The sequence below is a fragment of the Protopterus annectens genome, chromosome 14.part0 (assembly GCF_019279795.1).
Source record: "Protopterus annectens isolate FY-2018-M chromosome 14.part0, PAN1.0, whole genome shotgun sequence".
Lineage (NCBI taxonomy): Eukaryota > Metazoa > Chordata > Ceratodontiformes > Protopteridae > Protopterus > Protopterus annectens.
In genome coordinates this window covers 512,921,810-512,944,825 of record NC_056748.1, presented here as the reverse complement: position 1 = coordinate 512,944,825, position 23,016 = coordinate 512,921,810, and the positions used below count along the sequence as shown (strand labels likewise).

Below are 23,016 nucleotides of genomic sequence, written 5' to 3'. Positions count from 1 at the left end.
AGAGGCAAGATTACGTTGGTTTGGACATGTGCTGAGTAGGGATGCAGAGTATATTGGGAAAAAGATGCTAAGGATGAAGATACCAGGTAACAGGAAAAGAGGAAGGCCTAAGATAAGGTTTATGGATGTGGTGAGAGAGGACATGAAAGGTGGTTGGTGTGACAGAGCAAGATGCAGAGGACAGGAAGAAATGGAAACAGATGATCCACTGTGGCAACCCCTAATGGGAACAGCTGAAAGAAGATGATGATCTGTACTATTTGTATTTTGTTGTTATTGTATGCTGAACATAAGACTAGTAAAGGGAACCCATATTCAAGTTTGTGGATTAGTGCATTTTTAGCACTAGCCAAGTGTGCTGCTGGGTAGAGCAAGTGTGAGACTTTATAGTAAAATGTAAGTTTTGTTAATACCTTGCTAGTTATAAAGTCATAGTAAGCAGCAAATGTTACCAAAGGGTCAAGGTCATGTCCTAGATTATTTTTGTGCAGTAACGTTAGGAGCAGTGTTATCTTTGTTATCAGTTAAATGAATGGGAAGAATAATGGGTAATTTCGTTGAAGATGAGAAGATCATTACACTAGATTTACTGTGGTTGATTAGAAGTCTGTTAATACTAGTCTACTTTCGTAATTTCATAAAGTCTTTAAGCTTTTCTTGTATTTCTGAGTGGTTATTAACACGATTTGTAGTAGTAGTATGTTATCTGCATATGTACGGTAGGGAATGGCAGCAAAGAAATTTATTCATTTAACTAAATTATGTCTGAGGTAAAGTGGTTATCAGCAAAAGACAGGTTCATGACTTTGGCAGTTGTACTGCCATTTTAAATGCAGCCAGCCTCAAAAGTGTCACTTTCTTAACATTAATACCTTTGACAAATATTTTTCCATCAAAATAACACCATTCTGTAGCCCCTGGGTACCTTTTTTTCACCGACAGTCATCCGCTCCCTTTTGTTCCCTCATAAGGACAAGAGCAAGAGATCAATTGGTACTGCCACTATCATTTAGTTGGAGAGAAGTATTGTTTTTTTTTTTTTTTCTGGTCATACCATAGTTGTCCTCCCTGTGTAAGGCAACATTGGGTCCCCACATTTAGAATGCACAGAATGGGACTGAGCTGCTGCTGTATTTAGGTCACGCTTCACAGCTTCAGTCAGGCTAGGGGTCACTGGGACAGTACTTCAGCAAAGGAGCTAGTGCATAAGGAGCACCATTTTTCAGGAGAAGAGTCAAGGTCATCAGCTGCAAATACAACCCCATTGAACCCCACAATGTAGTTCAACCTATAGTTCAAGATTATACCCTGTTCCCCATGCATTAGCAGACGGACACGTTTTATTAAAAGAGTTGAATAAAATGGGAGTAATCCTGCCCTGCTTTTTTTCTTTGAGAAATTGTGGAATAGAAGATTCTATATTGTGTCTAAACATACTGCAGTGTTTTTTTGTGCAGAGTAACAACAAGTAGTAAATTGGATACATGTGATCCCACAGTTATACAGTTGTCTAAATATTTCTAAAATTGATAAATATTGATTTTGAAATAATTAATCTAAATAGAAGGGACTCTGAGCATTTAGCATACTACAGTTTAGCAGGTCTTTTATGCTTGCACCTTTTAAGGTGAAGATGCTATGTAGATTTTTGATGTCTAGAAAGGTATTAGAATTACATTGAATTAGGAAGCACTTGTCTAGTGAATGAATGATGTAAACAAGGTAGAATTCTAAGGTATTGGACACGGCAAGTGCATTTTTACAGGGTTCAGCCAGAAGATTATTATTCACCATTTTCATTTTTACTGTAGGAATAGCAAGGCAAAAGTTGGAGTGCTTTGCATGTGAAACGGAGTTTTACAGTTGGGTGTACACCAAAAATCAATGCAAGGTTCACATCTGCAAAATTTCAATTATTATTCAGAATAAGGCTTATAATATTTTATGCCTAAGAGCACTGTAAGTGTGTATAAGGAACATCATTCTAAAACTCCCCGCATAATGGGAGTGAGTGCAGTACAGAGAAAATTAGAGAAGTGTAAGTTGTTGGAGCTGCAGTATGTGGTGACAGAAATGTGCTGAGGTTGCATAAGAGAGTTGATTAACATTTGGACACAAGTGAAACCCTTGCTGCAGCCTGCTGCCACTGTGTCAGTCAACTTCTGATGGAGGACTTTACAGTGACGGAGGCCTAGACTTGTAGACAGATTGTCAAGACAGCTCAGGCCAGTAGTAATACCAGTAATGTTATACAGTGATCATGAACTGTATTTGGAAAGGAACAGAGGAAAGACGAGAGGCTTCCAGTGTGCATGTATATGCAGGAGAGTTTTGGAGGAAGGATTGATGAGCGTAGAATGTTAAAATGTGCTGATAAGATGAAGTAAATCAAATGAAGCAGTCAGTCTGAATGAAATATAAATATAGGGTCTTAATTCACTGGTGCTATAATTGGCTGTTGTGAGTATGGGTGGTGAAGGAATCCAGGAGATGTTGGAAGGAATGTTTGAAAGTTGTCATCATTTTTTTTTTTTTTTTTTTTATAGAGAGAGTGTAAAGGATCAAGAGAGAGCACTGCAAGGTGAGGTGGTCTAGAAATAGGCTAGTGCATAAATTTGATTATAGTGAGACAAATATCTGAAATTCTCATTCTGTTGTGTTTTATTTTACAATTGATGTATGTAGCTTACTTATTTGTTGCCAGTGCTTTGGAATTTGCTCACAATTGCAGAGTCTCAGGTTACCAGATGGATTTGGATCTTCATGTTCCTTGTTGCAGATGCTTACTGTTTTTTTTCTCCTCTCTCCACAGGTCCTTGAAGTAGTACGCTCCAACTATGATACGCTGACCCTCAAATTACAAGATGGACTGGACCAGTATGAGCGGTATTCAGAGCAACCCAAAGAGGCAGCCTTTTTCAAAGAATTGGTGAGTGTTGTGCTGTGGTGTAATGGAAATGTGCTTTAAAACTTTTTACTGCCTACCATCCCCATGGTCAGTGGTGGCCTTAGAAGTACTGTGGTGTCAGAGATCTTATCCGTAGTGGATTTGGCACCATCTTCTATTTATGCACCTCCTGTGGTGGGTTGTTGACTTCTGCTTGACCTCCTGATAATTGTGCACACCCTTTGCTGGACTGTGTAATCACTAGCACATAGAAATAGATGTAATCTCATTCTGAGGCATTAAAATCGCTAATTCTCGGTAGATAATGGATGCCTACATACAGAGAATCTGATAATTTTTTCACTGTTTTTTTTCGTGAACCTAATATGCTTGCATATTTTTGTTGACCAGGTTAGCCCTGCTGACAAAGCCTATTTTCAGAATAGTCCCGGGAAAATAAAAAGGAAAATGAATAGTAATAACTTGTACAAGATAAAATATTTGATGCCCAGAGATCTAAGCTTAACAAATAGTAGTATTCAAGAGTATGTGAAGTGCTTAACAAATAGTAGTATTCAAGAGTATGTGAAGTGATATGACAGTTATAAAATAATAAAATAAAATTTTAGCAAATATTTTCAAAGTGTTTATAACAGAGATAACGTAATATAGCCAGACATTAGTAATTGCCATTTTCAATCAGTAAATGAGAAAAGCACAATGCTACTGGTCTGTAAAGGCCATGTGGGCCCATGCAAACAGAGGTGGTTAGTCAGAACTGGTTTTATGCAAGTTCTGAGTTTAGGTAGGCTTCTCATATTGGGCCAGCCATCCATGTCTTAAATATGTTATGCAACTTGATAAGCCAGCACACTGGCATAGCAGTAGGACATTGTTCTTTGTTGCTAAGAACCCATTCATTATCAAGTACCTAGCTGTTGAACTAGAGGGACATTTTTTTGGAGGAAGAAAGGCAGTCTGTGCTTTCTTCATGGAGGGGGCTTCTGGGGGTTGTTGAATATACAGAAAGCATATGAACACAAAACTGTTTTATAACCAGGTAAGCCCACTAAGCACACAGTCCCTTTTTAAGTGTGACCTGAGGGCAGTATCTGGTTAAGCAACTTAAGAGTCTCACAGAATGCAAATGGAGACTGTGGGAATTGGACCCAAGACCTCCTACGGGTTCTAGGTCTGGCAGCACACAGTGTTAAATCTCTGCCTTACAACAATGTCATCCAAAACTCTCAAGTAGAATCTAGGAATATGTTAATAGAATGTCGAAGGACAAAGCCTCCACAACAGTCCGTATATGGGTAGGGACCACCACTGCTTTTGAGTTTCATTACACAGCCTTCAACATTGTAGTACAGTTATCTTAAGGGAAGCCAAGCAGCCAAATAAATTAAGAAATACTCTCCTTTTGTACTGACTGATATCATGGACTGCCTATCCCTCGATCTTTCCATGTATGAAAATTCAGAGCTCTTAGAGCATTTAGTGGGTCCCAGCTTAATAGAAGCACTTTTAGGGGGTGAATGAAATGGGGAGGAAATGTCAATCAAGAGAGAAGGAAAAATATATATGCATATATGTAAAGAAATGAAAAAAAACTCACATTTTTAGTACAGCTTTTTAATCTATTTTCATTTAGCTAAAAGTATTTGTCTGTGTGCACGCTTCTACTTTCATATACATTTGCACATATATGTGCATACATATTTGTAGACAAATCTTTCATTGCTCTGCCATTTTGCAGGGAAGTCTAACAATTTAGACACACTAGTTTCACTTCCAAACTATGGCTACTGCCTTTTTCTTTAACTGTGTAACAAAAGTCACAAAATTCAGACAAACTTGCTTTTCCCAACTTTAATAAAATGATCTGAAACGGGATAGGGAAAACACGTGTGTTTCTTCAACCCTAAATGTTTAGCATCAGAGTTTGTTTGCTTAAACTGTGAAGTTTAAACTGCAGGTGTGATTTAATTCAGCAGAGTATTCAGTTAAATCTACACACAACGCCTTAGGCTTCTGTGTTGGCTGTCTCTCAAAACTGTTTTCATCTTTATAGCTTCACCCACTCAACTTTGAGCCCTAAGCACAGGGGCTAATTAAGGTCCTTGCTTCTTCAAGAGTTTGGTGATAGTAAAGGTGATGCATAGGTTCCTAGGTGTATACTAGGCTAATGACTAGTGGGGCCTTTATAATCCCAGCCATGCCATCCAAATGTATTCTGTGTGTTATTGTGCCTTAGAGGTTATTTTAAAGGATGTATGTTAGTAAGGGAATGATTTAATGTCTGCCTCTGTCTGAGACATAGGTCTCAGATCAGGGGTGAATTTCTGCATTTCATTATCTTTACACTGAGGAAGGCACTGTAACCATTTGCCGAAACCGGTTTGTGTGTGCATTCACTTTATCTGTTTGACATGTAGTTTGTACTACCAACAGATTAAATGCTATCTTAATGCTACAGCTGCTGGTCTTATTTTTTTTCCTTTGATATTGGTTCTGTTTGAGTCCTTGTAGCTGCCGTACTTGCAGAGGTTTTAGTTGTTTCGTGAATTTCTGCTTTCCCATCACTGGTCCAGGTTGCACTTAAAAACTGCTAGGGAAGGGCTCTGCTTCACATGGATGAAAAACCTATTCCAGAGAATGGGGATTATCTGAGCTACATACATACCTGTCCCTCCAAAATGACATATTTAAGTCGCAAGCAAAGTTTAAATCCTTTGATCTAGTAGTTATAGTGCTGTTGATTTTGTGGATATGCAAAAAAATCCATCAGGGCAGGATCCAAGGATGCATTTTTATGTCATGCATCAATCACTTCTTAGCAGTCTGTAAGAAACAGAATATAAAGACAGGGCTATGAGGCGATCTGCATAGGACATTGTGTTTACACCCTATATACTTTTAGTGAGGAGCCTCTGTGGACATTGCAGTTGTTGCATGCCCCTGATAAGGTACATACAGAAAGGGATGTTATACTCAAGGATGGGTGTGATGATGGTTGGGTACAGTGGCATGATGACTTCCCTGGACCTAGATGCCATGCCCTTACTTATAAGTTGAGTAACATAGAATGATTTTCTTACAATGTTACACATGTTTGTCAAAAGCTAGGTTACTATAGAATTTTTCCACAAGTGGATAGCAAATACTGGAGGTGTGATAGGCAAGAAAGAGGTAGCTGGGAACATATTTTTTGGAAGTGTGATGAGCTGGCAGACATTTGGGGGTCCCTGTAGATCGCTCTGTCAGAGATGCTGGGTGAGCAGATTGGACTGACTGGGGAGATGATTTCTTTGAGTTATGATACAGAATTGGAAGTGCCTAGACATAGTAAAGTCTTGCCGAGTCTAATTATGGTGGCTGCCAAAAAAGCAATGACTAGAAAATGGAAATCAAAGTCTAGATCAACCGTACTAGAAATAATGAATACAGTGAACAGAGATAAAGCAACTGGAATTGGGATATTTAGAAAAGGGAAGGAGCAAACTATATAGGAAAAATGGGAATTGTGGGAACAATATATGCAGAGGAGGAACAAGGTTTAAGAGGCAGGATTTGAATGAGCTATATAATGCTTAACTGACAGCGACTGAATGGTTTATAAGTGATGTATAATGTTTATAACTACAGTTGTTTCAGTGGTGTCTGTGATGTAAACTGTTTGCAACTAAAGTGATATCATTTTGTATGTTTTTCATTTATATAAATGTAAGAATGCCTTTGTCATATGTGTAAATTTAATAAAGATTGAAAAAAAAAAGCTAGGTTACTATCTACATGAATCCCAAATCTCTGACTATCATTTGTACATTTAGGGGTGTTTTATCAATGAGGTAGTTTCCATGGGTGGCCGACTTCCCTAAAGGTACTGCATTTCTTGGCATTGGGATGCCTGCTCAGCGGCTCCGGACCCATCCAAGGCAGAGACAACAGCAGGATCCTTAGTTGAAGAGTTTTGCGGCATACCAGACTCCGAAAGGGTCTCAGTAGCAGCCTGTGAATCCACAGAAGCGGGCATCAGGGGCTGCAAAAGCTCCTCACTGAGGACTGGAGAACTGAAGACTAGCTTAACGGAAGTGTCGTCGGTAGGTTTGGACCTGTGCGGTCTGCCTCTGTCTTTATCCTTATGTTTTTTCGGAAGATCTGCAGTCAGATGGCTTACGAAAGCCATATCGGAACTCGAGGACTGTAAGTGAAAATATCTAGCTACAATAAGGGCCCGACGACGTATAGTTCTAGAGTTAAACAAAGAACAAAAGCAACAGCAAGGGACATCATGGTCTGGGCCTAAAAGCAAGTGACGCAGTAAGAATGAAAATCTCAGTGTGGTGTTTGCTTTCCACAGATGAGATAATTATTAACTTTTTCTGACATCGGTTAGAGCAAGAAAAAAGGATCCCCAATGGGGTACTTAGCTTTAGAAGATTTCAGCTTCAATTCAGAAGACGAAACTCTGGTAGTGGCTGACCAGCACTTGTGCAAACTGCTTCTGCTTCAGGCTCCTCAGCAAGAAAGACTGATGTGATGGCGTCGGCTGCCTTACTTTATACTACTGATGACCTGATGTCAGACCTGAAGCGACAGCAACTGACACAGAAATACTAAGCCTCTGGTATTCGGGCCAGCTGAGGGCTACCCTGGCAGGGATAACCCAAATGTGATGACTGCAACAGTGAATGCATTTGAACATCTACATTTATGGTAAGTGTACACAACTGTACTTTCCTGGGATCCATTGATGGTCCACCCTTGTGCAGAGGGATGACCATTGCAGTCTTCCAATTGTTTGGCAGGAAGCTTGTGCAGAGGCTGTGGTTGTATAGTAACACCACTGGCCATAATGGGTCATATTTCAGGCTATTTAAGAGGCATCCTGAGGTATTATCAGGGCCTATGGGAGCTGTATTCTTGGTCATAGAGATCTCAATTAAGACCTGCTCCCTACTGATAGTTGGAGGGATAATGTTAGATGGTATTTCCCGGGGGATGGCTGGGACTGAGGGGTTAAAATTGGAGCTACGTTTGTCAGCCAGAAGATTTGCTATATCTCCCAGTCCCATGGACTGCCTTTGTGCTGCCCTTGAGATTTTGGATATAGCTAAAGAATACATTATGGTGGTTCTTGGCCTGGGACACTGTCTTTAATTCAAAATTTGCTTTGTTGGACTTGAGTAGTCCTCTTCGCATTCTATTCAGATTGGTGAGAGAATTTTTATCTTTTTTGATTGTACACTTCCTAATTTTAGCTGTGACTTTTTTGTTTTGTTACACAACCTGTTTAATTTTGGATTCCACCGGGGTGGTTTGTTTTTTTAATTAGTTAGAGGATTACTTCTGATAGATATAGGAGCATCTGTGCAGTCACTGACGTGGTTGTACAGGGCTTCTTTGAATAATTCTACATAGGCTGCTGTATTATCTGGGTTTACAGAGGCTTGAAATTGTGACATGTCACTTAATAAAAGGCATTTTGCCTTGAAGTACTTTATAACTGTTACACGATTTGCTTGGGTATAGAACTGACTCTTATTTCAAAGAAGACTGCTTTGTGGTCTGACCTTACTAGAATGGACAATACACGTGGGGGGTGGGTTGAGTTCCTGGTCCAATATGTTTGTACCTTTAGTAGGCTAACTGGTCCAGGATGTTCGTGTTTACAAATTCTAGATATTTCTGCACCTGCAAATTTCCTAGTTTATAGAGGGTTAATTAAAGTTCTCCATGAGTATGGTATATGATTGAATGGTGAGTGTCTCCAGTAGGTCTAAGTATAAGCTGCACGTTTCATGGGATGTAGAGTGTAGCATGTAGCTTGCTAGTGTATAGTATGGGACTTTCACCTATTGCAGTCTGGACATGAGATAAGTTAAATAGTGTTTACTGTGACTTAGATGTAATGAGTTACAACCTAGCAGTATGTTTGTTATTGATGTAGATTAAGACATCCACATTTAGTCCCTGTTTGTGCAATTGCTGATCTAAATGTGTGGAAGCCACTGAAGCCTTTCATTGTCAGGGTACTCTCTGGCTTTAAACCATGTCTTGGTACCTGCACAGATGTCCACATTCTCCAAGCTGAGGAGAGCCTGGAGGGAGTAGGGCATCTTGTTTAGACTCCTGGCATTCAGCAGCAGTACCTTTAGATTTCTTGGGTAGATTTTGCTATGTTGCAAGGTTTGTCAATTTGGCATTGCCTGTAAAAGGCATCCCGAGAGTTTCATTTTTCAAAAATCACATTCAAAAAGTGTTCAAAATGAGATAAGTTAAATAGTAAAAGACATTTGTTTGTGAGGCAGTGGTCTATGTACTGTTTGCAATTTCAAAGCTTTAAGAAGTGACATTAGTTTTATATTCATGTTAATTAGATAAGGTTCATTTTTTGCTAAAATATAAAGAATACGTTCATAGAATTTGTTTATATTACTATGATTGTATATTACAGGACAACAGTATCAGGCACAAAGTTTTTCATCTTATTGTGTGCTTTCCAAAGATGTGTGACAACTCTGTTCAGCATTGTAATTTGGAGATTTTTTCAAAACTGTAGAAAATGTGCTTTAATTTGCATATTACATGCCAAGTATTAGTGTCATATTTGCTTGTCTGAATGTTGTCTGTCAGGTGGCATCTGTGCACCTATAGCTTACCCATATGTGATGATAATAATGTAGATATGAATTCATTATTCGTAGTTTTAACTCCTGGTGAAAAAAGTATATCTTTCTGGATATGTTCATGTTAGAAAGCTCTTTGTATGCTCCAGGTTTTACTAGTAACCTCTGCTTGCATTGGACCCACAACTAGACATTGTTATTAGTAAAAATATGATAATATATTCTATTTTTCTCACTTCCTTTGAGTGCATGGGTAATGAAGCATGCATAGTTGTGTTACTGTCCTTACCTCCCTCTCCAAACAGAAAATATAATATATTTCACATATTTTACTAAAGATAGTATTAGCCATGTAGTTTGTGAATTTAAAGTCAGTTTCTGTAGTTTGAGATGTGGATGACCAAGATAAAAAAAGATAGAATACTTCAAAAGTGTTACAGTTTCATAGGTACAAAGGCCATTACTAGGTCAATACTAGGTCCAGAGCACCATTAGTAGCTAACCACAGTACCCTATGTCATAGGTACGCATTTACATAAATATTTTATACTTTGTTTTGACTGCTTTCAGTTAGGGCTTGAGGAGCCAGACCCAGGGTGTATGTAAGACTACCCATCCATTCATCCAGGAAGTGAGTCAGGTCAGGAAGCTACTTTGCTTTGCATCCAAAGGAAATCTATTCCATAAATGGATTTTTCTGGAATATATATCTTCCTCAAAATCAGCTCCTAATTATATTTCTGTGGAAGTTAAGATCACTTGAGCAAGGGTTGAGAGTCTTATTAGTTATTTTGGTGTGTAGTAGGTAACATACGATTGGATCCTTTGAGGTTGTGTAGGCTAGGCAGATATCACCTCTGAAGAGTTGGTAGGAAGCAGAAAAGAGAAAGCTCACTTTAAGGTAGTCTGAGTAGATGAAGGAAGACATACCTTTGTTTGTCTTATTGAGGAAACACTGTAGTCTGTCAAGGTGAGTCATATGCTTAGACAGGTACATACCAAAGGGATATATATATATATATATATATATATATATATATATATATATATATATATATATATATATATATATATACTTTATTATAGACCTGATCAGGGAGGAGTAGAAAGAGATAATAATTTCCTTAGATCTTGAAGAAATACCCTTGATGATAAATCTGACAAGGTTTTAGCAACACTGGATACATGCATCTTGGAAGAAATTTGTGGTGGTTGTATTACCAAAAGAAGGTAAAGACGCATCAGACCCAGCTTCATATAGATGCATTAAACCATGATTATAAAGTGTTTAAGCCTGTACTAGCTGAAAGAATGGCAAAGATGTTGCCAAAACTGATAGATATGGGTCAGTGTGGATTTGTGGAAGGGAGACAGCACTTAACAATAATTGAGCAGTGATGATACAAAGGGAAGGGGAATGGTAGAAAATACCGCTGCTGTTAGTGAGTCTTGATTCAGAGAAAGCATTCAACGTAGTAACTAGGAATTTTTTATGAATAGGGCACTGGAAGCATTTGTATTCCCTGATACCATAATAAGGTTAATTAGGAAGATACATGAAGGATTGGGAGGCAAGAATTAAAGTGGAAAGGTTTTTATATAAGTTGTGCTTGAATAGAAGAGTCAGACAAGGGTGTCCTAGTTGTTCTTTGTTATTTGCTTTATATTTAGAGCCACGGGCAAAGAAAATAATAGACTCAAAAATTCAGTGATGTAATTGATAAGTAATTGTTATGGTAATCAAGAAAAGTTGGCTTTATTTGCAAATGATACCATTTTGTACTTGATAAATCCAGAGATGGGCTTCTCACTGTTGTGTAACGAAGTTCAAGAATCAATGTCATACCTCTCAACTGTCCAGATTTTCACCTCATATTTTTTGGTCTGTTTTAAAATTTGTAGTTTTCAGACAAACCATTGAGGATTAAAGTCACTAAACAATGACACACATTTGGATTTCAGACTTTGGCTTTGTCCGGATTTCTTGTTGTAAGAGGTTGAGAAGTATGATTGTTGTGCATATTTATTTTCCAGGTTAATGCAGGGATATTTGAAGTCTCCAAAGAGAATAGGGTTAGACTAGATAGGGAGATATGTCAGTTTGTTTAGCTATATCTCATGAGCTGCAGGTTACATGAAGGGGATGCAGTAGTTGGCTGTGATATGGCACAGAGTTCTGTTTACCAGAAAAAGGATGTGGAGAAGTTCAATGTCATTGTTCTGGCTTAAGAGTCTGGAGATGTAATGGTTTCTTTGAAATACAGACACCTCTCCTCCAATAAAACTGTCAATCTGAAGTAGTTGACTTCATTTGATCTTCAGCCTGTGGGTCTATGGATCCAAATTGGATTCGAGATGGCCACATCAGTAGCATCTGATCTGAACTCCAAGCTCATCCCCTTACCCATAATGCCCCCATCTCCTTCCTTCCCTCATATCTCGTGTGCTGCTGAAAAGCTACCCATTGTGGTCGCAGAGATCCTAGCATTTTTCTTGAGTAAGTTATTTCCTTGCCAGGATTAGTGTAGTTTCTTTTTATCCTCTCCCTTAAACCTCTCCTACCCGCGCTGTTCATTTGTTGTTTAAAAAAAAGAAAAAAGTTATTGTTGTAGTTCTTTTTCCCTTGGCCTCTCCCTCCTTGCTGTGAGTTTGTGTGTGAGTGCCTGTGGGTGCTTGTTGTCTCCTATTATGGCTAAGACCCCCCCCCCCAAGCCCAATTTTAGGAAGTGCACAGAGTGTGGCCATAAGCTTTCCCCAGCCAATGACCACACTCTGTGTGTAGTGTGGGCATGGCCCATTTGCTTACCTCCTGTACTATTTGCACGGGCTTCAACCCCTGGGCCCTTCAGGACAGGAGGACTAAGCTAGTGATGAAGGGTCTGCTTCCCTCATCGGGAACGGCCATCCCTGTAACCATGGCTTTGGCCACTGCTACTTCTGCTTCTTCTCCTTCCCACGTCCCTGGGACTCAAACTCACACCATGAGGTTTGGGGAAGGAGAGAAGCCAATCAATAAGGACAGACCCAGGAACCGGTCTTTGGACCACCTCCTGCAAAATTCAAGACCCCTCCTAGACTTAGTACTTCTCTGCTCCAATCGCCCAGGTTCACCGCAGAGCCGGAGGCATCTATACCACCGTCCAGTGCTTCCCCTCATCTTCACTCCTGGCCGGTGTCAACAGCTTCCTCCTCCCGATCCATCCGTAGCCTTAGCGGGGCAGAGATGGACAGGATGATGGGGAAATTCATCCGTACCCAGATCCAGATGGGAGTCTTGACAGCCCCCTCTCCCTCCAGAGCGGGGAGCTCTTTGCCTTTCTTCACCCCTATAACTCCTCCTCTGATCCGATCATCGGTTTTGGAGTCTTTGGATCCGAGGACTCTGGGGGGTCGGGGGTTGGTGCCCATGGTACCTTGTACCTTGATGCTAGCCATTGCCTTGAGTACATCAGATCTGAGCTCTTAGAGCCATAGCTGTAGCCTCGGCGTCTGATCTGAGGGGGTGCTGTTGGTGCTGAGCTAGTCGGAGTGCAGCCATCTACTCGGCCTCAGCGGTCTCAGCTCCGACTCCCCCGTCAAGTTTGATGGGAACAGTTCCCTTTGCCACCTCTCTGGATGTCTGCTCGCCATCGGCCTTCGATGTGGTGGAGAGGGTTCTCTCGAGCTCTTCAAGATCCCTGACCATCTTGTCCTCAGACTCCTCCCCAACACCTTCTGCTTTGGATATGACCCCGACCTTCCTGCCATTTCAGGGACAGCCTGTGCATAGTTTGCCTGAGGAAGCGCCCCCCCATGGGAGCAGCAAGAGGTTTGCGAGCTCCTCCCAGAGAGTCCCATTGAGAAGGTTCCTCACAAATGGACGTGCAAAAGGAGGCACCTGGACTCCTCTCCTGAGTCCCTCACCGAAGACACTGACTTGGTGGAAGGGGAAGGTTCCCCCCCAAGGATGTCTCCTTTGGAGACATCATGGAACTCCTTTGCCAGATGGGGGGTGGTCCGCCCAAAAACCAACCTCGGATGAGTCAGTGTTCCTAGAGGCATTCGGCACATGCCCATCTACTTCCTGGGTGTCCCCTCCCGCTGATCCACTTGTAAACCTCATTACATCTCGGGCGTGGAAGGAGCCAGACACCATGAAGCCCATTTTCAGACGTCCTGATAAAGTGTTAAGCCCCCCATCAGACAGGACTAGCTGGAGCAAGTGGTCCCCTGTGGATGCCATGGTGGTCACTGCCACCACCAAAAAAGAGCTCACGTAGGAGAGCTCAATGGTCCATCCTCCTGACCAGGAGTCCAGGATAATGGACCGTCTATGGAAGCGGGTGTATGCTTCAGCAACCTTTTCTGTAAGGGCACTGAACTACATGGCAGATATCATCCAACTGCAGCGAGACCTAGTAAAGGAGGTCACTGAGTCGTCCCTCGAGTCCATATCGGCAGAAAGCAAGTAGGTATTTTCCGCACGGATGGCCATTCTTAAAGTGGTAGCAAATACGTCCATGCCTCTTCTCTCACATGCTACAGAGGGAGCCACTAGGGCGGCCATTTCCAGTGTTGCCATGACCCTTGGAGCCTGGCTCCAGCTGTGTCAATTCTCAGAACCCTTCAAGATGTCCTTTGCAAATGCCCCATGTGATGGTTCTTCTCTGTTTGGGAAAACAGTTCATGACACCTTGGTCCTGAGTGAGAAGGACGGGAAGACACTGTCTGCCGTCAGAATATGCTTCTTGGCCCCTCAAAGATCCTTTTCAAGGAATCAGTGAAGGACAAAGATGATGTGGTTCCGGAAATCTCAGTCCTCCCGGGGCACTCAGGATTTACCTTCCCCCAGAGATAGAGGGGGCTATGACAGATGCTGCACAAGAGTCAGAGAGGGTCCGAGGAATTTTGGGTCTCAAGTACTTTTCTCAGACAGACCCGCACAGCAGCCCTGAGGAGCTGCCTAACTGCTCATCTCTGGAAGCAGTCGGCGGTCACCATTCGCTACACTCAGCAGCACAGGAGTCCGTAACATCAGACCGTTAGGTTTTGCAAATCATATCCAGAGGCTACTTCATCCCATTCACCAGTACACCTCTCCCCAAAACACCTCCCAGACATTCCACCTGTGCAAAGGGAGGCAGCAGTCCTAGAAATAGACCAGCTGCTAAGAAAGCGAGTCATCCAATCCATTCCCCTAGACCAGTCCAGATCGATATTTATTCCAGGTTCTTTTTAGTGCCAAAGAAAATGGGGGACCTAAGACCCATTCTGGATCTATCCACCTTGAACCTGTCAGTAACCAAGGAGAAATTCCGGATGGTCACTCTTCAGTCTATTCTGCCGTAGCTGCAGAAAAATGATTGGATGTGCTCGATCGACCTTCAGGACTAGTACTACTGTATCAAGATGGACAGGTGCTCCCACAGGTTTCTCCACTTCTGGCTGGGAGCCAATCATCATCAGTTCAGAGCCCTCCCCTTTGGTCTCACCACAGCCCCCAGGGTGTTCACCAAAGTGATGGCAGTTGTAGCAGCTCACCTGAGGCTTCACGGAATTCAGGTCTCTCCTTACCTGGATGATTGGCTCTTTGCACCCCCCCCCCAGGCTTCTACTTTGCCAAGCCAGAGATTATTTCCTCTTATTGGTGAACAGTTTGGGCATCACCATCAATATCAACAAATCATCACTGATTCCAGTTCAGGTTCTAGAGTTCATTGGTGCTTGGCTGGACACTCTCCAGATGAAAGTTTACATCACCCTTGAAAGGGTGCACATCTCAGAGTTCATGTCTTGCACATTTTCCAAACTCCTCTTCCTACAGTTCTACGATCACTGGGGTCCATGGCGGCCACAATCACTCTCTTACCCCTTGCTTGCCTTCACATGCGAATCCTTCAGTGGGCACTGTCAGTACAATGGTCCCTATTAGATTTCCCTCTTTCTCATCCAGTCTGCATCTCTCGAGTTTGCAGGGACTCTCTTCAATGGTAGATTTTTTTACCTGGATCTTGTCAGGGGACGCCCCTTTCTTTCACCCCTTCCCAAAGCCACAGTGACCACAGATGCCTCCCAACTAGGGTGGTGGGGGAGCATTGCTTGGAAAGGACTGTCCAAGGCACGTAGTCCCTTTTCAAGACCAGTTTGCAAATCAATGTCCTGGAGATGAGGGTGATGCTTCTAGCATTGCAAGCTCTCCATGCCCATCTTCCTCTAGGGTCTATTGCGATTCAGATGGACAACATGTCAGTGGTCTGGTATATCAACAAGCAAGGAGTAACCAGATCTTACCCCCTTTGTCAAGAAGCCATGAGAGTGTGGAAATGGACGATTTCCACTAGCCATTTGCTGGTGGCAACGCACATTCTGGGACAGTCCAACATTCTAGCGGACAGGCTCAGCAGGAGTATTCTGATGCCTTACGAGTGTCTCTGAATCCTTCAGTAGTGGAGATCTTTCTCAAGTGGGGTCAACCTTGCTGCAATCTCTTCGCATCTCCTTCCAGCGTGAAATGCAATGAGTTCTTCACTCTGAACTCCCCTCAGGGGAAAGTCCCCAGAGACACTCTGATACATGCTTGGCCTTCTGGTCTTCTTTATGCTTATCCTCCATTATCTCTCATTTTGAAATTTCTACAGAAAGCTCGCAGGCTGGGGAACACGGTAATCCTCATTGCCCCATTCTGACCTCGTCATGTCTGGTTCATCTCCCTTTGGTGTCACTTAGTAGCTCCACCATGGCTTCTGAGTCCGGTTCCGGATCTCTTTTCACACTCCTCGGGGATCCCTCGCCCAGATCTGGACAGTCTGAAGCTCACAGCTTGGCTGCTCCAGTTCCCTTGATTATTAGGACTCCCAGTTTATCCTCTCTGGTGAAAACCATTTTGATAGCGACTCACAAATCTTCCACTCGCAGACTGTATCATAGTAAGTGGAAATGATTCTCTACATGGGCTTCTGAATGGGATTTAGATCCCTTTACAGCTTCCATCTCAGAATTCTTAGAGTTGTTGTCAGGGATTTTTCAACAAGGTGCCAGTTCTTCTATGGTTAAGATGCAACTGGTTGCTATTTCTAATTTCCATGTGGGGGAGAATGTCTTCACTAGCCTCCTCTAGACTTTGCAAGACCTTCCTTAAGGGTACCTTTCTTTTAAGGCCTCTGGTGAAGGATCCTACACCCCCGTGGGATCTCACTTTTGTATTACAAGCTTTAGTCTCTCCTCCTTTTGAACCTGCAGCCTCGATAGACTTGCAATACTGTCCTGGAAGACCGCCTTTTTGGTGGCTGTTGTCTGCTAGGAAGGTGTTGGAACTTCAAGCAGTATCTATCAAGGTTCCATACATGATTTTCCATAAAGACAGGGTCTCCCTGTGCACTGATGCATCCTTTCTTCCTAAGGTGGTGTCAGAAGCCAACATTAATCAAACTGTTAATCTTCCCTTTTTCTTTCCTAACTTTCAGAAGGGTGAATATAAATTACACTTGTTGGATGTACACAGACAATTGAGATTTTATCTGCACAGGACAAAGTTCTTTCGCAAATCTGACCAGTTATTTGTTTCTTATTCAAAACCCTTCTTAAATTACTAAAGTAACCATTGCTCGTTGGATTTCCCAATGTATCATTCGCGCTTCTGAATGGGATTTAGATCCCTTTACAGCTTCCATCTCAGAATTCTTAGAGTTGTTGTCAGGGATTTTTCAACAAGGTGCCAGTTCTTCTATGGTTAAGATGCAACTGGTTGCTATTTCTAATTTCCATGTGGGGGAGAATGTCTTCACTAGCCTCCTCTAGACTTTGCAAGACCTTCCTTAAGGGTACCTTTCTTTTAAGGCCTCTGGTGAAGGATCCTACACCCCCGTGGGATCTCACTTTTGTATTACAAGCTTTAGTCTCTCCTCCTTTTGAACCTGCAGCCTCGATAGACTTGCAATACTGTCCTGGAAGACCGCCTTTTTGGTGGCTATTACATCTGCTAGGAGAGTGTCAGAACTTCAGGCACTATCTATCAAGGTTCCATACATGATTTTCCATAAAGACAGGGTCTCCCTGTGCACTGATGCATCCTTTCTTCCTAAGGTGGTGTCAGAAGCCAACATTAATCAAACTGTTAATCTTCCCTTTTTCTTTCCTAACTTTCAGAACAAGGGTGAATATAAATTACACTTGTTGGATGTACACAGACAATTGAGATTTTATCTGCACAGGACAAAGTTCTTTCGCAAATCTGACCAGTTATTTGTTTCTTATTCAAAACCCTTCTTAAATTACCAAAGTAACCATTGCTCGTTGGATTTCCCAATGTATCATTCGGGCTTATTCAGACAAAGGCATTCCCCCTCCGGGTCAGGTAAAAGCACATTCCACCAGGTCCATGGCCACTTCAGCGACTTTTTGGTCCAGGGTGTTGCTGGATGATATTTGTTCTGCAGCTACTTGGTCCTCATCTCATACCATCATTTCCCATTGCAAATTAGACATTGTATCCAGGAGTAGGGCATCTTTTGGCTCTGCAGTGCTCTGGAATATCCTTCCATGAGGGCCAACCAGGTGTTAGTAGCTGGGATTTCTGTCCCACAGGTTGAAGATCAAATGAAGTCAACTACTTCAGATAAAAAAGTACTCCCCATAACGTTCCATCTGAGTAATTGTACTTCATTTGTCTTCAACCACCACCCCTCCCCCTGACCTTGTCACTGTTGCCCTAACCTTGTATTCAGGAGTTGCACACTATAGTGACTCTCCTTGCTTTGCTTGGCTTAGGGATATTGGGGAGCCTTTAGTGGTAAGGTCTCATTGGGTCAGGCTTATGTTTTATTGAGCAGCAAACTCGATCTGAGGGAAGGAAGGAGATGGGGAAATTATGGGTAAGGGGAGGATCTTGGAGCTCGTATCAGATGCTAGTGATGTGGCCATCTCGGATCTAATTTGGCTAAGTAGACCCACAGGTTGAAGTCAATGAAGTACAACTACTCAGATGGAACATTATGGTGAGTAAATAACTTCTTTTTTTTCCACATTGAGTCCAAAAGAATGGCAAAAACTGAAACTCTGCATTGTAGGGGTGCTATCACAGTTCCAAAACATTGTTTCATTAACTATGCAGATGTCTCTATTTTCAAGAGTTACAAATGCCTGTAAGAAGTGCAACATCTTGTTTAGGCTTGTAGCATTGAGCAGTGCTACATATATATAGTTTAGATTTTGATTGACTATATAGGTAATTTGAGGAGACTGACCTTGTCTAAAGAAGGCACTGGTGGTGGAGGGTGTGATGATAATGTCCTGGCCTTTATGTGAAAGCCATGAGGAGAGAGATGTAGCCAGGGTTGTCAACTATTTTCTCCCAGACTAATACATACTTGTATATTGGTTCCCCTTACAGTAGGAGAGTACAAAGTGCGAGTTATAGTACAAAGTGCGAGTTATAGCCTGCTGTATTTCATTGGTGGAGACTATTCATGTTGCAGTTACACTGGGCAGAATGGCAGCATTTAAGAAAAGATTATACGATTCACATTTTGACTTATTACTGAGCTACCGAAAGCAAATAGCAGTGTTATATTACAATGGAAAAAGAGCATGGATATGGAGGAAGTGTATCACTCATTTTGAGGAGGTGGGCAATGGATCTAAGACACACACATCAGGTGGCAGCTACAAAAATGAGGCTGAAGCTGTTGAAAGCCACAATTAGAATATTCATTTCTCAGGAATACCCAAGAAGAAGGCAAGAACTGTCTACAAATCATGTCTCACAAACTTGCTGAATGGACGGAGCTTCTAACTACTAGCATTAAAATATTGAGAGGGTATGTATTAACTGCCTCCTTGGGTTTCTGAAATCTAAAATGTCCAGGCCCATTATAGTGAGATTAGAAACATATTCCTTAAGGGAGGGGCTTTTTAGCTTTGCTGTTGTCACTTAATAAAATTGAAGATTGGAGATCAGAGAGTACATGCTGACAGGAGCTTTCATCTGAAATCTGGAACAAGCATGCAACTTCTCCTGGCTATTCAGATATGCAAACTAAGAGACCAGGAGGAGTAATGGTGAAGGTCTTCACCTCCCATGTACAAGGTTCAAACCTGACCTCTAGCCAATACCTTTTTGGAGTTTGCATGTTCTCCTTGTGTCTCTGTGGGGTTCCCTCCACCTCCAAAAAAACATGCTGAGAGTTTCCATCTCAAATTCACCAATGAATGGAGCTGTGAGCAGCAGCACAAACTTTACATGGTGCCCTATAGGGGAAGAGTTGTATAGACCAAACGCTTCAAGATAGGAGAACATGGATCACAGACTGCTTGCCATGGCAAGGATACCCACTCGACAGTATAAAATGTGTATAGGTGATTCGGTCACATTGATAATGTTGCCAAATGGGCATGGGTGTTTGCCGATAAGTGGGTTGAGGACCCAGCCTACTCCGACCTGTGCCAGGAACCCATGCCAATGGAGGGAGTAGTGCATGTGCTCCTATTGACCAGCATGTGCCTGCCATAAAGCCCAGCAACCATGCATCTATAAGCTACTCACTGTCTGGTGTCCAGTTACCCAGACTGGGTTACCTGGGATAGCTCTGCTGCGCAAAAGCTGGACATAGAACCAATCAACCTGCAAAATATGAACTAAGAATTGCTGCACTCAGTGTAGGTTCGCTGACCAGATGGAGCTTGGAAGTGGATGACATTATGGTGTGGAGGAGCCTGGATATTTTATATATCCAAGAGACAAGATGGAAAGACAGTGTAGCAGAGTCACTTGGTTTGGGATCCAGAGTCTTCTGCTCAGGAGGAGGTCAGGTTAGAAATGGTGTAGAAATTGTGGTGAGAGAGAGGCTTCATAGTGCGGTGAGGGATGTTATCAGAATTAGTGACAGACTCATGGCATTCAGACTGCAGCCTAATGATAGGACAGTGTTCGTAATCTCAACCTATGCTCCACAGCAGGTTTGTGACAGTGAAGAGAAGAGTCCATTCAGACAGCAGTTGCAGGACTTGATAGTTAAAGCAAGACAACATGAATTGGTGTTAATAATGGATGACTTGAATGCACATATTGGGACAGACCAAACTGGATAGGAGTACTGCCTGGGTCCACATGTGGGAGAGTGCAACAGGAATAAAGGAGTGGCCATTCTAGACTTCTCTCTGGCAAATGGCTTGATGGTAGCCAACACATGGTTTAGAAAGAGAGATGGCCACAAGATCACATACAAGAGTGGCTAACATGTAACTTGGATAGTCTTCCTCCTGGTAAAGAAAGGGCACTGGGGTCGAATCAGTAAAACACTGGGCCCATAGCATAAACCACTGGTTGCCAAACTCAGCTGCAGGCAGTGGTCAGAGAAAGCTCTAAGGTCAAACGAAAACAGTCCTTGAACCAAATAAAGGATCAGATGCAAAAACCAGAGAATATAAGATAAAGAAAAATAATCTGGTTCCACACAGCAGTGAAAATCAATATGTCCTTTATTGTAGTAAGGTAAGCGCTTTCTTGGAATAACATCCGCTTCATCAGACCAACAAAGATAGAATAACAGTTACATTTTTAAACACTAAAACACCCAATCAAAAATCAGGTAAAATGTGCATCATAGCTAAAAAGCCATGTGATAAAATACATCTGTAAAATATATAGATCTTTAAAAAATTGAATAAAAACAGACTAAATGAACAATATATACTTATAAATGGTAAATACAATAGTAAAAAATAATAAAAGATGGACTATTGAAATATATATGCTAAAATATTAAAAGAGAAATCAATGCTTTAATGGTCGTGCTTTAAGAAAGGGTTTCAGGGAAACACTGTTGTTTAAACCAGGAGGTTTATCAGCTTAAAAACTCAAAATCCATTTCTGTTCACTAGATTCTGTTCTATTATTTTTTTGTTACCTCCTCTCTTGGTACTATGCAGAATCTCTAGTACCATAAAGCTAAATTTATGTTCTTTACCCTCTTTAGCTACATATAGTGCGCTGGTTTCTTTAACATTCCTAATATCCCTAAGGTGTTCAAGTATTCAATCCTTAAACACTCTTTGTTTTCCCTATGTAAAATGAGAAGCAGGTAGTACAATAGCAAAAACAGACATTTTTTGTTCGACAGTCTGCATAAAAAGCAGTATCTATCTTAAAACCCAAAGTGGGGTGTGTGAAATGATTACCAATGTGTATATGTGTACAGGCCATACAATTCCTACACATATTTATACCAAGTCTATCAGCTATTATAGTTGATTTAGAATTAAAGGATCGATAACAGAGCTGACTCTTAAGTGATCTATTGGTGTACAAGAACAAAGGGGACATCCTCAAGTGTGGGCAGTACAGAGGTATCAAACTCCTGTCACATTGCATGAAAATTCTGAAGAGGATGATTGATAAACAGATAAGTAAGATGGGAGATGAGCAGTTTGGATTCAGATCAAGATTCAGCACAACTGACCCAATTTGCAGGGAAACAGATAGTTGAGAAGAAGCTAGAGATGATGAGAGAGTTCAGTTGGGCATTCCTAAACCTGGAGAAAGCATATGACAAGGTTGCAAGACAGCTGATTTGGGCAGTCCTGCGGCAGTTCAATGTCCCAGAAACATTGGTAGAATTAGTGCAGGCTTAGTATAATATTAAGAGGGTGGTGGGAACTGGAGATAGGTAAGAGGGTGGTGGGAACTGGAGATAGGGTAGGGGAATGAAACAGCCACTTTATAGCCAGAATAAAGCAATTAACGAGATGCAAGTAAATATTTGACATATGCAGTATAGTCTAGTGGTTAAGCAAAAGGAGACAGTGGCCATCTTAGTAAGAGGTCCTACTGTTTCATCGAGCAAGCCTGTATTTAACTTTATTAAAGTTAATCTGCAGCAAGGTTCTTTGATAGATATGCTTACATGAAACAATGAAAAAAGTCTCAGTAAACTTGTAGGTGTAGGGATTTTTGACAAAGCTCCTGCAATATCGGGGTCAAATGTAGTGACCACAGGCTATGAAACAGTGACAAACTTCTTAGTAAACTTGTAGATATAGGGCTTTGTGACAGCTCCTGCAATATCGGAGTCAGATGTAACCACAGACGCTGCTCTATGAAGGAAGATAGTGACTGAGTGTAAGAAGAGACACTACCTCACTGTCTCTAAAACATCTGAGTGTAAGAAGAGAAACATCTGTGTCATTGTCTTTGATATCTGCCACAAAGTTTAGCACAGTCTGTAAGGTACTTTATCAGACATGACTCCTTTCTTAACTTGAAGTACATTTGTTAGTTTTATTGTGGAAAATGGTACTGATGCTGTATAGCATGTGAATAAGAGCAGCTTATCTCTGCAGATATGTTAATGAAGTCCTTTATCGCCGCTGGCTGTGAATTGCTGTCAGTGTGTAATGTGCTGCCCAAACATGTCCGCGCTAGTTGTTCATGTCAGGGTGACAATAAAGTTTGTGACTAGAATGCTGATAGATATGGCGTGTGTCTGCCCTTAGTGTAGCATTGCTAACATAAAATCTACACCA

General features: G+C 41.7%; 1 protein-coding gene across 1 annotated transcript in view; it reads left to right on the top strand.

The window, feature by feature from the left end:
• ARMH3 (armadillo like helical domain containing 3) overlaps positions 1–23,016 on the top strand; it is a 2,648,735-nt gene that overhangs the window by 2,599,846 nt on the left and 25,873 nt on the right. Inside the window, exon 23 of the mRNA XM_044055591.1 lies at positions 2,813–2,929. Within this exon, the coding sequence (XP_043911526.1) occupies positions 2,813–2,929 (117 nt within the window). The remainder of the gene's footprint in view (positions 1–2,812; positions 2,930–23,016) is intronic.